The sequence below is a fragment of the Phocoena phocoena genome, chromosome 19 (assembly GCF_963924675.1).
Source record: "Phocoena phocoena chromosome 19, mPhoPho1.1, whole genome shotgun sequence".
In the NCBI taxonomy this organism is placed as follows: Eukaryota; Metazoa; Chordata; class Mammalia; order Artiodactyla; family Phocoenidae; genus Phocoena; species Phocoena phocoena.
Genome location: NC_089237.1, coordinates 57504752 through 57522175, shown reverse-complemented (window position 1 = coordinate 57522175; position 17424 = coordinate 57504752). Strand labels below are relative to the sequence as shown.

The window sequence follows — 17424 nt, the reverse complement described above, 5'->3', positions numbered from 1 at the left end:
AACAGTTTCTCAAAAAATTAAAATAGAACTGCCATATGATCCAGCAATTCCACTTCTGGGTATTTATCCAAAGAAAAAAACATGAACAAGAAGATATATGCACCCCCATGTTCACTGCAGCAGTTTTTTTTTTTGGGGGGGTCATCATTAAAAGGGATCAAAATGGGAAATGAAATGGAGGATAACAGAGTTTGGGGTTGCTGGGGCTTTGGAGGTGCAGACTAGTTCCACAGTTTGATTTCCTCCTGGCCATTAAGGTAGGAATTTGAGGATTTTACAAGAGGTGAAGCAGCGCCACTTGAGAATGGAAAGCGGTAACTGGGAGGTTGCTGTCCACATTGTCAGAACCCAGTTTAGTTCACGAGCCTTCACATATAGGGTCAATTATAGTTTTCAGACTTTTTTGAAAGTTCAGTACTTCTTGAACACCTTCCAAAAAGCAGGCTTCCCAGGGGAATGTGAATTCACTAGCAGATTTGGCAGCTCATTCCAAACAAGCCTAGTTTTAGGCAAATACAGTTTGCCTAAAAGACAGTTTAGCCCCAGCTCTTCCTTGCAAACACATCACCATTCCTGAGTCTCTTCTACAGAGAAATCTTGCATCTGCCACTGTATAAATTTCTTCAAGAGCTGGGCTGAAAGGCAGAAATCTTGGAATCCTAGCATGCATCTGAATTTAGGCTTGGACATATTTTCTGGGGCATATTTTGTGTTTAGCTTCTCTTTCATGACAGAAGAGATGAAGAGAAGCATCAATAAAATCAGGGGCCCTTGTTTCCATATTAATATGAACCTGCTGGTCTTGGAGAGTCTCCCAGAGAGGTGGCGGGGGGGGGGGGGGGTAGACCCGGCCACTGCTCACCCTCGGGACACAAGACACTGGCAGCAGCCACTCTTGGGAGCTCCCCCACTGCGTAGATGCTGGTACTATAGCGGGCCCCACTGCAGCACTATTCACAATAGCCAAGACATGGGAACAACCTCAGTGTCCACCAATAGGTGAATGGATAAAGAAGAAGTGGTATATATACACAATGGACTATTATTTACCCATAAAAAAAGAATGGACTCTCATCTTTTGCAACAAAATGGATGGACCCTGAGGGCATTATTTTAAGTGAAGTCAGATGGAAAAAGACAAATACAGGTGGATCTCACTTATGTGTAGAATCCTGAAAGAAAGACAGGAAGGGAAGGAAAGAGGTAAAGGAAGGCAGGAAAAAAAGGCAGGAAGGAAGGAAGGAGAGAAAGGAAGGAAAGAGGGAAAAGAAGGAAGGAGGGGAGGGGAAGAAACAGGAGCTGGTAGATGCAAAGAACAGACTGGTGGTAGCAGGGGCAGGGGGGAGATGGACCAAATGGGTGAATAGAGTCAAAAGGTACAAACTTCCAATTATAAAATAAGTAAGTCATGGAGATGTAAAGTACAGCTTGGCAACTATGGTTAACAACACTGTACTGTACATTTGAAAGTTGCTAAGAGAGTAGATCTTAAAAGTTCTCATCACAAGAAAATAATTCTGTAACTATATGGAGTGATGGATGGTTAACTAGCCTTACTGTGGAGATCTTTTTGCAATACATTCAAATATAAAATCATTATGTTATACACCTGAAATTAATATAACGTTGCATGTCAATTTTTTTACCTCAATTTTTTAAAAGTTGAGAATTACTAGGAAAAAGAGACAAATCCAAAATCATAGTGGTAATTGCTAAGTTACAGACAAAAATGAGAGAAGATGTGGATGATTTTTTAAAGTAGAGAATATATAATCTTCTCAAATATGCCCAGAGTATTTTTATGAAATTGATCATCATCTAGGCCAAAATTCAAGAACCAATTATTTCAAAAGACTGGGTATTAGAGACCATACTCTCTGGCCACAATAAAGTTAGAAATCAAATAACCAAAAATAGTCAAGAAAACATTTTTATGTAAGAACTTTAAAAGAACACTTCTATTAATACAGGAGTTGAAAAAGAAACCAGGATGGATAATAAAATGCATTATAAATTAAAACTTGCTGAATGAAGTTAAAGTAGTGCACAGGGAGAAGGGGGAAGAAAAAACTAAAAAGTTAATGTTGACAAATTATAAAAGAGCAGAATAAAACCAAAGAGGAAATAAGAAGCAGAAACTGATGATACAGAAGATACAACTATATTCCCCAAAATGAGGGAAAAAACTATCTCCAGAATAGAAGTGAATGTTTTTAAATTGAATCACTAATTTTAAAATACTTTTTACACAAAAAATACCCACTAGATCCAGCTGATTTTACCAAATAATTACAATCTTAAACTATTTCAGAGTTTAGAAAGGTTGTGACATTAGCATGATCTGTTACCAAACCAGACAAGAACAGTATAAGAAAAGAAAATGACAGGCTTATCTATCTCACAAATAAGATACAAAAATCCCAAAATAAATACTGGTAAGTCAAGTCCAGCAATTTATTAAAAATAGATAATACATCATGACTAAGTTAGGTTAAACGTAGAAATCCACAGGTGATTTAACACTAGAAAAATAACTAACGTCATTCACCTTATTAATATATTTTAAAGGAGAATAATAAGATCAACAAACTTATGCAGAAAAAGCATCTGGTGAACTTCAGTGTCCCTCATGATTAAATTCTCAGCACACTGGACCAGATGGGAATTTCCCAATCTGAGGAAGGATGTCTATAATACTGACATCATAACCAGTGGTAGTAAAAAGTAAAAGGCATTCCTGAAAAAGCAGAAAAGAACAAGAATAACCACTTTCAATGTTGCACTGCAGGTTTTTTTCTTTTTAATTTTTTTTGATGTTGACCATTTTTAAAGTCTTTATTGAATTTTGTTACAATATTGCTTCTGTTTTATGTTTTAGATTTTTGGCTGCGGAGGCATGTGGGATCTTAGCTCCCGGACCAGGGATCAAACCTGCACCCCCTGCACTAGAAGGCGAAGTCTTAACCACTGGACTGCCAGGGAAGTCCCAATGTTGCACTGCAGTCTTAAGCAGAGCAATAAGGCAACTGAAAAGGAAAAGGTTTAAGAACTGGAAGGAAAGAAACAACTGTCTTTTTTTTTTTTTTTTTTTTTACTGTTGATATGACCATTACCTACATAGAAAACCCAAAAAAATCTACAAATAAGTAATTAACATTACAAGGATAATTTAGGGAGGTTGCTGGCATCTATTAAAAAAAAAAAAAGACTGAAGATAAACAACAAGGAGCTACTGTATAGCACAGGGAACTACATTCAATATCTTGTAATAACCTATAATGGAAAAGAATCTGAAAAAGACCATATATATATGAATACTTTGCTGTACACCTGAAACTAATGCAACACTGTAAATCAACTATACTTCGATATTTTTTTTAAAAGTAATTCTAGCATGTGAAAAAAAACTGCAACAGTTAGAAGAAATATAATTTTTGAAAAGATATTATTAACAATAGCATCAAAAATATAAAGCTCCTAGAGCTGAATCTAACACAAGGCATATAAAAGAAAGTAATAAAACATGAAAGCCCTCCTAAATAGACAGATATACCATAGCCACGGACAGGAAGACTCATTAAGATAAAGATACCATCATCCCCAAATTGATTTCTGTATTATATATGATTCCAATGAAAATTACAGAAAGATATTTTGGAAAACTAAAAAAAATGATTCTAAAAGTTATATGAGATGGTAAAAAACTTTAAAAAAGCTAAATCATGCCCATAGAAGTGGGGTTTGCCTCACTGGAAAAAAAAAGAATAAAGCTCTAGTAATCAGAAGGATATCTATTATATTTCTGCATCAGTACCACAAAGAACACAAAGACCACAAAGCCCAGAAATCAATCCATATATAGATGCAAACCTGAATTATAATAGAGCTAAAAGTGTAGAACAGTTGGAAAAGGACGACCTTTTTAATTATCGATACAGGGAAAAAAATGAATATTGACCCCTACCTTGAGGCAGACACAAAAATTCAATTTCTGGTAGATTAAGAATAATGTGATGAGGGCTTCCCTGGTGGCGCAGTGGTTAAGAATCCGCCTGCCAATGCAGGGGACACGGGTTCGAGCCCTGGTCCAGGAAGATCCCACATGCCGCAGAACAACTAAGCCCACGCACCACAACTACTGAGCCTGCGCTGTAGAGCCCGCGAGCCACAACTACTGAGCCCATGCACCACAACTACTGAAGGCCGCGTGCCTAGAGCCCATGCTGCACAACAAGAGAAGCCACCGCAATGAGAAGCCCACACACCGAAAACGAAGAGTAGTCCCCGCTCACCACAACTAGTGAAAGCCCGCGCACAGCAACAAAGACCCAACACAGCCAAAAATAAATAAATTTAAAGAAAAGAATAATTTGATGAGAAAACTATAAAACTTTTAAAAAGACAACATAAGTAAACTCTTTCAATGGTCCCAGGGTGGTCTCATATGAAACCTACAGAAATTCTGTTCACCAAAATACTGACCTAAATGTAAGAGCTAAAACTACAAAACTCCGAGAAGAAAACATAGGTATAAATCTTTGTGACCTTGGATTATGCAACTTGGATTAAGGTTCTTAGATATGACACCAAAAGTGCAAGTGATGAAAGAAAAAATAAACTGGACTTCATCACAATTAAAAACTTTCCACCCCCGTATGACTCTGTCCTGCTCAGCTGTCCTCTGAAAGGAAGTCACTTATCTCTGTCCACCTTCTCTCCCACCTAAGTGTGTGCCCCTGGGGCCCCAGAACTATCTTTTAGTTGTCAACTGAAGACCAACAAAGATTATCACTTCAAAGTGGAGAATGATGAAAATGAGCAGTTATCTTTAGGAAGGGTCAGTTTCGGGGCTGGTGCAAAGGGTGAAGTGCACACTCTTGAAGGAGAGGCAGCCTAAGCAAAGCAGCCCTGGCAAGGTTGATAACGTCTGTACAGCCAATGGCTTCCCTGGGGGGCTCTGAAACAATACTACCTGTGGTCTAGAAGTAGTTCAGGGCTTGTACTTATTAGTGGACAGCACTTAGAAGATGCAGAGTAAGAAGATGAAGAAGAGGAGGATGTGAAACCCCTAAGTGTATCTGGAAGTGGTAGCAAGGTTCCACAGAAAACAAGCAAAACTTGCTGATGAAGGTGAAGAGAAGCTGAAGAAAAAGCTCCAGCAAAGAAATCTGTACGATACTCCAGCCAGAAAGGCATAAAATCAAACCATAATGGAAAAGACTCAAAACCATCAAATACCAAGAGCAAAAAAGTCAAGAATCCTTCCAAGAAACAGAGGGAAAAAAAGAAAAAGAAAAACCTCCTAAAACACCAAAAGGACCTAGTTCGGTATAAGACATTAAAGTAAAAATGCAGGCAAGTCTGGGAGAGAGGAAAAGGAGAGACAAATACAAAGGAGGGTTCAAACTGAGTCTCGTTAGCAATCCAGACGAAGTCTTCTGTTTTAATCTTAATCCCGGTTCCTGACTTTCCCGCCACCCACACCCCTCTCCAGGCTAGAAGCAATCTCACTCTTGATTTCCTACAGCACTTTCCTTTGACTGCTGTGATTCAGTGAATCTTATACTTTGCCTTCTATTATTTATTCATTTGATTTACCTCTTTGACCATGTTTTAATCACTTTTGTATCTCCCTAGATGCTCAATAAATATTTGAATGAATCAAATAGAGGAAATAACGGTTTTGTACATCAACGAATACTATCAGGAAAGTAAAAAGACAACCCACAGAATGAGAGAAAATATTTGCAAATCATACATCTGAGTATGCAGAATATATAAAGAACTCTTACAACTCAACAATGAAAAGACAACCCAGCTAAAAAAGTACTGGGCAAAGGATCTGAATGAACATTTCTCTAAAGAAAATATGCAAACGGCCAACAAGCACATAAAGAGATGTTCATCACTGGTTACTAAGAAAATGAAAATCAAAACCACAATGAGATACCACTTCACATTTACTAGGATAGCTATTTTTTAAAAAACCAACAACAAATGTTGACAAGGAAGTAGAGAAGGTGAACCCCCCCCTCATACACTGCTGGTGGGAATTTAAAATGACACACGGCCACTTTGGAAAACAGTTTGGCAGTTCCTCAAAGCTTTAAACAGAGATTTGTCATGTGACTCTGCCAATTCTACTTCTAGTATATATCCAAGAGAACCAAAAAAACATGTCCACACAAAAACTAACAGCACTGTTCATAACATCGCAAAGTGAACACAACCTAAATGCCATCAACTAATGAACGGATAAACAAAACATAGTATATCCATGCAATGGGAATTTTGTGCTGATACAAGATACAGCATGGATGACTCTTGAAAACATGCTAAATAAAAGGAGTCAAAATGTCACATATTATGATTCTATATATATCTGAAATGTCCAGAATAGGCAAATCCATATATAGAGAGAAGAGATTTATAGTTGCCAGGGGCTGAGGGGAGAGGGAAATAAGAGTAGCTGCTAAAAGATATGTGGTTCCTTTCTGAAGTGATAAAAATGTTCTGTAAATATATAATGATGACAGTTGCACAATTTTATGAATACATAAAAGCCACTGAACTGTACACTTTAAAAGTGTACACTTTAACAGTACACTTTCTTAATCTCAAAAAAAAAACCCACCTCCACCCCACCCCAACCCCAAAAAGTGAAATGACGAGCCACAAATTAGGAGACACGTGCTATACACATACCTGACGAGAGGCTTCAGGAAACACTAAACATAAGAAAATGACAGAGTAACCATCCACATAAGGCACACAACCCATGAACAAATGAAAACAAGCTCTGTCTCATTCCTTGTCAGAGAAATGCAAATTAAAACTATTTCACATCCACGTGAAGGCAAGAACATGCACAAACTGGAACGTGAACACACTGCCAGTGGGAGTATAAATGGTGCTGCCATCCCAGCAGATGTGGTCTCATCTAGCACATGCAAACACGTGCACATGCTCAGGCCACGGAACGCCATTCCTGGGCACACGCCCTAGAAAATCTGTCTACACGTGAACCAAAAACATAGCACCATGTGTGGAATAGCAAGAAAGTAGAAACAACACATCCAGTAAGAGCCAACGCAGAATAGACAAATAAGTTTTGCTATCTGGAATCATAAAACCAGACAATACCACAAGAAAATGAATGGATGAAACTAAGGAAACTAACAGCAAACATAAGCAAGTCACAGAACATACAAGGCATGATTTCCTTTAGGTAAAGTTAAAAATACGGAAAGTTCAACATTCTCTTGTTTAGGGAGACGAACATACATTCTGAGAATGTATTAAGCAGTAAAATACTTACTTGTTTCTTTTTCAGTTTAAGGATCTGCTGTTCTACTTTTGCAATTTCTCGATCTACACGATCCATACTCTGTATTAACTCTTCCTTTGAAAGTTTTGAAGGTGAAGCATTTTGATCATCTCCACATGGTTGCCCAGAGATTGGAGAGGAAGGAGCTTCATGTTTGACTCCAAATGCTGGATCCTTTAAGGAAGAAAATCAAGAACAAATGATTTCTCACCAACAGCCAATGTCAGCTTCAAGATCCTCTTAACTGAAAAAGGTGAATTTTAAAGCTTAGCAGAGCAATGTGTGCTCTCTGTAGGTGGCAGTCCTACGGTAGCAATTTTCTCCCTCCCTCCCTTTCTCTCTCTCACACACACACAAACCCACACCACTGATGTTTATAGTTTAGACATATCATTCACAATTTTGAAGATCCTACAAGCTATCCAGAATGAGGTGGCTAAGTGGCTAATCAGCCTTTAGTACAACGATACTGAGACTTCTAATTTCTGCAGAAATAATAACGCAATCACGGCAAAGGAAGATATCAATTCCTCAGCCATTTCCTTGTAATGGCACTCCAAAAGGTCTGAACGTGCATACCCTGTCTGCCCACCCAACATAACAGCTATGATATGGCTGTTCCTATCAAAAACTTTTCAGACTTTCCAAGGGCCAACAGTGAGGTACAGAAGTCCGAGAAATGATCTAGAACTTCTGTTGCTACCATCACCCAGGCCTACCTTCATAAAGGGCAACTAAGCCTGCCCACCCTACAGCGCACAGAACATCTCTTCAGCCAAATATATCATCCCATTCCAGCTCCAAACCAGCAGGGGACTACAGCAGATTGAAGGCCCCTCCACCCAAAACCTATCACCCCGTCAACACACACATGCACACGTGCACACACACACATACAGCCTACCAATCTCCAGTCAAAAGCGAAGATATAAGCAACACTGTAAAGCAGATAAATTTTAGGTTAAGGTACTAGTTTTCTTTAGGGTATAAGAAGCCTAGAATGAGCATAGTTCCTAGGACTATAGAGCCCTCAGTGTATTAAATAAGATTAATTAACTGTGAGAAATCAGTAGTTCTAACCAAGAATGCACTTAATTATACCTGGATAGTTGTTCCAAAACACCTTGGAACATAGATTTCAACTAAAACGTAACATGTATATTCCTGAAAAGTCTGATATTCTGTAATAGTATAGTTTCATATAAAGACTTCTGGGGAAAATAGGATTATGGTTATTACTTAAACTTTGTAAGCACAGCATTAGCAAAAACAACAGCGATCCTAACAGAAGTAATAATATTGTTAAAGCTCCAATATCATTTGCATTTAGACTACAGTCAATTCTTTGGTAGCCATAAATCCTATAGTTTATGCTTCCTTTGTTAATCCTTGAGGTCATTTGCTTCCAGTAGAAAATGGTATGTTTCATCAAAATAAAAATCAGATTCGGGGTATAAAGATTTTCATCAACCTTTAAAAACAAAAACGTACAGGAGAAAATGCCTTCGCAGTTTCTTTTCAACATTCCAATCTTCATTAGTTAGCTTGACATTGAAAAGCAGAGCAGTTCTTGAATTAACTAAGCCAGGTACTACCTGCACTAAATGAAAACTAAATGCAGACTTTTCAAATCTTTTTAAGGTCTTCGTCTATCTCAAAGGCTATTTCTTAATTATGAGACAGCTTGATCCTGAGAGTCTGAAAACATTCATGTGCAAGGAACAATCATTCACGAATCTTTAGGACTTCCATGTTATATTCATATCATTCTCTTACATATGCATATGAGCTAATTTGTGTAACATAACATGTATAACAGCAAAACAGATTATATTTCGATTCAGCAGATTTTGAAAATGCTCCTCAGGTGATCTGATCCGTGCCCTAAGAACTACTACTACAAATCAGTATTTTCCACTGACTTCTTCTCTAGTTAAATATTTAACAATAAACAAATTCCTTGAGTGCCTATTATATGACAGGCACTAGGTAGAGTGGTGAACGAACAGTCATGATGCTCATCTTCAAGGAGTTTATAATTTTGTATTGGAACATTCTGATAGTAATTTGAGGGAAGAATTTAAGACTCCTATCTCACATCTTATATCACAATGAAAGCCAAATAAGAGCAAACATTTATATGAGATTTATTAGCAAATCACAAGAAGCCTCAAACAAACAAAAAAAAGGCATTCACATTATCTTGAGCTCAGGAAAGCCAACAGCAAAAGACATTAAAAAAAAAAAAAAGATTGATGAATCAAAATAAAAAAACAATTTTCTCTTCATCAAAATTGAAATAAAAAATTTTAAATGCAAATGGAAAAAATCATTTGCAAAATGTAAACTCTAACAACTCAATATAAAATAAAAAACACACCAACAGAAAAATGGGCAATAGATATGAAAAAGCAATTCATAAAACAGGAAAAATAAATGAAAAAATGTTAAATTTTACTAACAAGCAAATAAATGCAAGTTAAAAATTTATCAAACAATGACTTTTTTAAAAACAGTAAATATGTGGTATCAGTAAGGGCACACAAGACCTGGGAGCCCTTATACCGTGCTATCAGGGACAAAAACTGGTTCTCCTCCTTTGCAGGGCAATCTGGATACACCCATGAAAACCTTAAAATATGCCAACCCTGGTCTCTAATTACTTACACTAACAGGAATTTACCTTAGCTAAATAAATAAGACTGTATACCAAAACAATCAACCTAGGGACTTCCCTGGTGGTCCAGCGATTAGGACTCCACACTTTCACTGCCCAGCGTGAGGGTTCGATCCCTGGTCAGGGAACTAAGATCCCGCAAGCCGCACAGCGCAGCCAAAAAAACACCAAACACAAAAATCAACCTATTGGGCTTCTCTGGTGGCGCGGTGGTACAGAGTCCACCTGCCGATGCAGGGGACACGCGTTCGTGTCCTGGTCCGGGAAGATCCCACATGCCGCGGAGCGGCTGGGCCCGTGAGCCATGGCCGCTGAGCCTGCGCATCCGGAGCCTGTGCTCCGCAACGGGAAAGGCCACAACAGTGAGGCCCACGTAGCCCAAAAAAAAAAAAAAAAAAAAAAAAAAAATCAACCTAAAGAAAATATGTCATTGTTCTAATGAGCAAACAGGTAACCCGAATGTGTGGCAATTAAGTAAATTACTTTATTTCCATACATGGAATATGACTAAAAATAAAATTGTAAACTTAACGACACAAGAAGTATGTATTTAAGCAAAAATAAAGCTATATACAATATACAAAGCAAGCACATTAAAATATGCACAATTAACAACAATTTCTAACTGGTGAGACTGTAACTTTTTCCTTCAAACTTATCTAATTTAATCCTATACATGATATACCTGGGCTTAACAACATTAAAAAAAGAAAAAAACTAACAGATGCTAATTCTTTCAAAATCCCTACTTCTAAAAAAAAGGAAAGTCATGATTTACAATTTAGCGGGGGGGGGGGGGGGCGGGGAAGAGCAGGACTAGGGGTCAGAGGTCATGGGTTCTCACTCCAACTCAGGAGGCTCGACCTAGGTCACTTAATTTTTCTTAACATCTGTCTTCTCTACTATAAAACAGAAATCAACTGTACTCTGATCCAACATAACACATTATTTAAATGGATGAAGTTTTAAGATCTCTTTCTGCCAAAAAAATCCATAGGTATAAATTACCATTGTGGTCATTTATTCAGCCTTGGAAGAAGACCTTTATTCACTGTATTTCTTTCTTTCTTTCCTTCTTTTTTAAATGTTTCAAACATTTCTTATAAATCCATAGACTATAATACAGATACTTCACATAGTGAAGCAGGTCTCAATATTCCTAGAAACTTAGTTCATTTCTAGCTTATCACAAAGAGCTGTCCCCACCCAACTTATTATTTTGAAAATTTTCAAATTTACATAAGAGTTGAAAGACTAGTATAATGGACACTCAATATCTTCATCTAGATTCACTAGTTGTAACACTTTGCTATATTTGCTTTGTCTCTATACACATGCACACACCTACCTTTTTTTTTCCCAGTTGATCTATTTGAAGATAAATTGCAAACATATTCACTATCTTTTAAATCATTTCTCACTGCATTAAAACTCAAAGAAAATGTGTATTTATTTATCTGATATCAGGGTGGACAGGGCCATTAGCCATAAAGGCAAATAAACTTTATGGGAAAAATATTTGATAACAAAAAGGCAGGGGTAAGAGATATGAAAATATGATAGTAAAGGGGTTAACACTTTATTGTTAAAAGTGTGTTAAAGAATTAGTTTATTCTTTCTAAAACAAATATTTATTCAGTACCTACTAAGTGCCAGGTACTTCCTAATCTGAAGATTTAATGACAAGCAAAATAGACAGTTAAATATGATAAACTCAGCAACAAAATAAGGGCATAATACAGGAAGATGCATTTCACAAAAGAAAGGTAAATAATAATAAACATAAGAGAAAAAGAGGTTTGATCTTAGAACCTTCTCATAAATCCACAATATACATTGTTTGAAATGTCACGAGATATAGCTACACATTAAAAGTATAACAGTTACCTCTAAGACAGAGAATTATAGATAACTTTTTTCCTCTGTATTTGCAAGAACATATTTTTTACAAAAATTAGAAAAAGAAACTTTCTTTACAAAAATTATAAGCACAATTAAACCTTACCTAAAACGTGTCTTCTCCTATGTGGTAAGTTAATAAACTGCAACTGAATTTAAAGGTATTATTTAAAACTTAATTTAAATTTAACAGAACTGTGGTAGTCTTGAGTCTGACCACATTTTACAGCCCAACAAGCCGATATAAAATGCCTGAGATTCAACAGCAATTGAATGTCATTCAACAGCAATTTTTCTTTACAGCAGTCCTCGGATTGTTTTCAATTACCAAAAAGTTGAAAGTACTGACTTTAAAAGTCTGGAGTATTAAGTCTGTGGTTTTTAGTTTTGTTTAACAAAATTTTTACTTTCCCATAGCACTAACCTTTAGAGACTGGCATAACTGGACTTTCTTTTAGGCGCTGTGCCTGAATATGGCTAAACAAACATTTCAGACCGACAACTCCACAGGGTAAGAGAACAAATATTTACCTTCTTAGCATCTGCAGAAGACCTCACCCCTTCTGGCAGCGTGTGCACTAAAGGTAAGACCGCAGCACTGACCCGCTGGAAATGGGAATCAGAAACCTGCTCCAGACGTGGTCGCTTGGATTCCAGTGAATCATGATCCGCCGGGGAAGGGCCTGGGTGAAACTGCTCGTATCCAGTTCTCCTTTCTTGAGGCCTAATACATACAAAGAAAATAATCACTTGAAAATGTTTAAGTGATGTACAACTTCCTGCTAACATCCCTGGTTGTACTATGAGATAAAAGGTATGCTCACTTTCAAATGTATTTCCTCACCCCAGGAGAATATATACCTCACTATAAAGTACTGTTAAACCTAAATCCTGATAGGAAACGTTTCTTCAGGGTAGGTGGGAGTAGAGGCGATAGAGCAGTGAAAGTTGTAACAGAAGATTTCAACTTGCAGAAAATTTGAAGTTGCTGAAAAATATCCATAAAGTATTTTTAAACCTATGCCATAATAACTGAATATAATCTAGCCCAGAAGAGCCACCATTTTCAACCAGTAATAAAGGCAAGCAGAAAAAAAAAAACAAATTTCGCAGCAACTGCCACATGGAAAGATAAACAACTTGAGTTGTGAGGTATTATTAAGACTTACAAACAAGTCTCGAGTGGGAATGCAACAGTACTTTGAATACATAATTCTGACCCCTAAAACATGTATTTTGTCTAGTTTCTCCAAGTACATAAGTATCTTGAAGGTCAGGAATCTGTTTTTAATTTCTCTACATGATATACTGTATAGAGTACTATGTATGGGTGTTTGTTAATTTGACTTTTCATTTTCTACCAAAGTATTTACAGAAGCGACATCTTACCTATAGCCAAGCTTTAAACGAATGTCTCACAAAACAACTTTTCATTGAAAAGTTAATCACGGGGTTTGGTTTTTAGGATAGATGATAAAATAAACCCTGAGGTCTATAATTTTATCATACTTCAAAAATTTGAAATCTCATTCAAGACATAAGATCCCATTGTCTCCTTAAAATTCACAATGATGTCACAAAAAATACTGGAGTAGGAAGCTTCAGGAGTAAGACAAAGATGCCTGTTTTTGCCACTTCTTTTCAATATAGTATTGGGAATTCTTATCAGAATATTAGGCAAGAAAAGAGAGAAAAGGCATCCAAATTGAAAAAGAAAAAGTATTTCTATGCGCAGATGACAAAATCTCATATGTAGAAAACTCAAAGGAATCCACAAAAAATGTTAGAGCTAATAAATGAACAGAGCAAAGTTACAGGATTAAAAAAAAAAACCAACATGCAAAAATCAGTTTTATTTCTATACACTGGCAATGAACAATCTGGATGTGAAATTAAGAAAACAATTCCAGGACTTCCGTGGTGGCGCAGTGGTTAAGAACCCACCTGCCAATGCAGGAGACACGGGTTCAAGCCCTGGTCCAGGAAGATCCCACATGCTGCAGAGCAACTAAGCCCATGCGCCACAACTACTGAGCCTGCACTCTAGAGCCCATGAGCCACAACTACTGAGCCCACGTGCCACAACTACTGAGCCTGCATGCTACAACTACTGAAGCCCGAGCGCCTAGAGCCCATGCTCCGCCACAAGAGAAGCCGCCACAAGAGAAGCCACCACAATGAGAAGCCCACACACTGCAACGAAGAATAGCCCCCACTCGCCGCAACTAGAGAAAGTCTGTATGCAGCAACGAAGACCCAATGCAGCCAAACATAAATTTATTTTTTTAATAATAATAATTAAAAAAAAAAAAACTAATACCGTATGATGGTGTGGCCACTTTGTAAACAGTCTGGTAGTTTCCCAAATGACAAACAAAAAAACTACCATGTAATCAGCAATCCTACTCCTAGGTATAGGACCAAGAAAAAGGAATATATAGACAGCCACAGAAAAATCTGTGCTTGGAAACAGGTATCAACTGATGAATAGAAAAATAAAATGTGGTATTTCCAAAACAAACAAAAAAGACACATTTTCATACTAAAATATCGCTGTAGCCTTTTAGACTTAAAATTCCCTACATTTTACTGACTTTCATCATCTCTTAGTATCATCTTTAAATAGCTTTAAAACAAATTTATCAAATGAATTTTTTACTGAAACGTACCTAATCATTTTAATTTTTTTAAAAAGATAAACCCTCTCCCCGCCGGCCGGGGGCGCTCTAGATGCTGCACAGAGACCCTCTGCACCCCTGCATACATGGCGCTGCGAGTGGTGCGGAGCGTGCGGGCCACGGTCTGCAGCCTGCGGGCCTGGGGACTGCGGGCGGGCACCGTCCGGGCGCTGCGCACCGGGCCCGCTCTGCTGTCGGGTCGTAAATTCAGACAAACATGAATGGGTAACAACAGAAAACGGTGTTGGAAGAGTGGGAATCGTCAATTTTGCACAGGAAGCTTTGGGAGATGTTGTTTACTGTAGTCTGCCTGAAGCTGGGAGAAAACTGAACAGACAAGAGGAATTCGGTGCTCTGCAAAGTGTGAAAGCTGCTAGTGAACTCTATTCTCCTCTATCAGGAGAAGTAACTGAAATTAATGAAGCTCTAGCAGAAAATCCAGGACTTCTCAACAAATCTTGTTATGAAGATGGTTGGCTGATCAAGATTACCCTCAGTTGGGCTTCCCTGGTGGCGCAGTGGTTGAGAGTCCACCTGCCGATGCAGGAGACACGGGTTCATGCCCAGGTCTGGGAAGATCCCACATGCCGCGGAGCGGCTAGGCCCATGAGCCATGGCCGCTGAGCCTGCGTGTCCAGAGCCTGTACTCCGCGACGGGAGAGGCCACAACAGTGAGAGGCCCGCATACCGCCAAAAAAAAAAAAAAAAAAATCAATTATGATTTTAGGGCTTCCTTGGTGGCGTGGTGGTTAAGAATCCGCCTGCTAATGCAGGGGACACGGGTTCAAGCCCTGGTCTGGGAAGATCCCACATGCCGCGGAGCAACTAGGCCTGTGCGCCACAACTACTGAAGCTTGCGCGCCCAGAGCCCGTGCTCCACGACAAGAGAAGCCGCCGCAATGAGAAGTCCGCGCACTGCAACGAAGAGTAAATCCCGCTCACTGCAACTAGAGAAAGCCCGCGTGCAGCAATGAAGACCCAACGCAGCCACAAATAAATTTATTTTAAAAAAAAATTATGATTTTAATTTTTTTAACCTAACATATTTCCATTTTAGAAGTCATCAAATCACTGCAGGCACAGTTTTTTTTTTTTAAGATAAATTTATTTATTTACTTATTTTTGGCTGCGTTGAGTCTTAGATGCCACGCGTGGGCTTTCTCTAGTTGCAGCAAGCAGGGGTTACTCTTCGTTGCGGTGGCTTCTCTTGTTGCAGAGCATGGGCTCTAGGCGCGCAGGCTTCAGTAGTTGCAGCACGTGGGCTGAGCAGTTGTGGCTCACGGGCTCTAGAGCGCAGGCTCAGTAGTTGTGGTGCACAGGCTTAATTGCCCTGCCACGTGTGGGATCTTCCCAGACCAGGGCTTGAACCCGTGTCCCCTGCACTGGCAGGCGGATTCTTAACCACTCACCACCAGGGAGGTCTCCACACACACTTTTCAAATGCATACCTTTAAACATTCTCCCAATACTTATCGTACCTCTGATTTGGGATACTTATATTATTTTTACTTTGTCAAGATTTGGTACTGATATTCCATTAAAGAACCATAATTCATCGAGATGTCTCATATGGACTTTCCACTTGAATGGGTTTATGGCTACTGTAGTCCTTTTACCACGGCTTCCATTCTTTGTTTGACTGAATTCCATCATGTAGAAATTCTTCAAGAAGCTTTAGATGCTCAGTACTTTCATGTCTAAAACCGTCTGCTTGTTGCTTTTAAACGTGTCTGATATAATATTCTTGGATCTCAATTTCTTTTTCTCAGAACTCTGTAGCTATTGCTCTACTATTAATATCTTCTGTCAGATTCTTTTCCCCCTATCAAGGACTTGTGCTTTGCTTCCTGGATTCCTAATTCTTTTACTTAGCCTTAAACTTTAATGATAACCAGGATCTGTCTCGGTATTGATCATTCTGTGCAAATTTTTCTTGGAGCAAGATATGTCCTATCAACCTATTGAGTTCTTCCTTCACTTCAAAGGGGAAAAAAGTGGGGTTTTTTTTTAAAGTTATGAATATTATTTCCTTTCCTTTACCAGGTTCTCCACCTCGGAAACACATGTTCTTATGACATGTTGGATGATTTTAATTTGCCTTCCTTATTTATCCACTTCTTGCTAATTGCTTTAATCTCTGTCCTTTTCTTCTGTATCCACTCTGATCATTTCTAGACCTTTCTTCCAAGACAAAGGTCTGACTTTCAGCCACATCTATTTTATTCCTTGTTCCTTCTCACTTTATATATTGAATTTAAAATGGTGGTCTTGGGGGCACAGGAATATCCAATCTTTCGTTTTATCTTATATGGTTGCCTTATTTTGCTTTTGAATACTTCATTATTAATTTTAAGTTCTACAGTGCACAGCACTCATGGGCCATGTTCTTTGTTTTTCATCTTCTTTACACACACGGGTCTTTGTTTTTGGAACACTGTATTGCTTTAATCTTCCTTTCCAGGAGTATGTTCTCCCTGTTCATGGCATCCCTTACCCTCCTGCTCAGGCATACTATGAGCAACCTTACCCAGACTTCCTCTTTGGTGTGGAATGGTGTGTGGGCATTTTCCTTGCTCATCCCCACTTTGCCTGGAATGTGTTTGTCTACAGATGGAGGACTGGATATGGCTTTCTAAATACTTTTCTGGGGCTTCCCTGGTGGCGCAGTGGTTGAGAGTCCGCCTGCCGATGCAGGGGACATGGGTTCGTGCCCTGGTCCAGGAGGATCCCACATGCCGCGGAGCGGCTGGGCCCGTGAGCCATGGCCGCTGAGCCTGCGCGTCCGGAGCCTGTTGCTCCGCAACGGGAGAGGCCACAACAGTGAGAGGCCCACGTACCGCAAA

The 17424-nt window shown here is 38.7% G+C and overlaps 1 protein-coding gene and 1 pseudogene across 3 annotated transcripts in view; one reads left to right on the top strand and one right to left on the bottom strand.

The window, feature by feature from the left end:
* NCOR1 (nuclear receptor corepressor 1) overlaps positions 1 to 17424 on the bottom strand; it is a 120952-nt gene that overhangs the window by 94402 nt on the left and 9126 nt on the right. For 2 of the 3 annotated variants that reach the window (XM_065897152.1, XM_065897150.1), the window contains exons 3-4: positions 12435 to 12627; positions 7319 to 7501 (exon numbers count right to left, since the gene is read on the bottom strand). In XM_065897152.1, coding sequence (XP_065753224.1) covers positions 7319 to 7501; positions 12435 to 12627 — 376 coding nt within the window. The remainder of the gene's footprint in view (positions 1 to 7318; positions 7502 to 12434; positions 12628 to 17424) is intronic. The other variant, XM_065897151.1, reaches the window with a different exon arrangement.
* On the top strand, positions 4581 to 5499 carry LOC136138351 (nucleophosmin pseudogene; annotated as a pseudogene).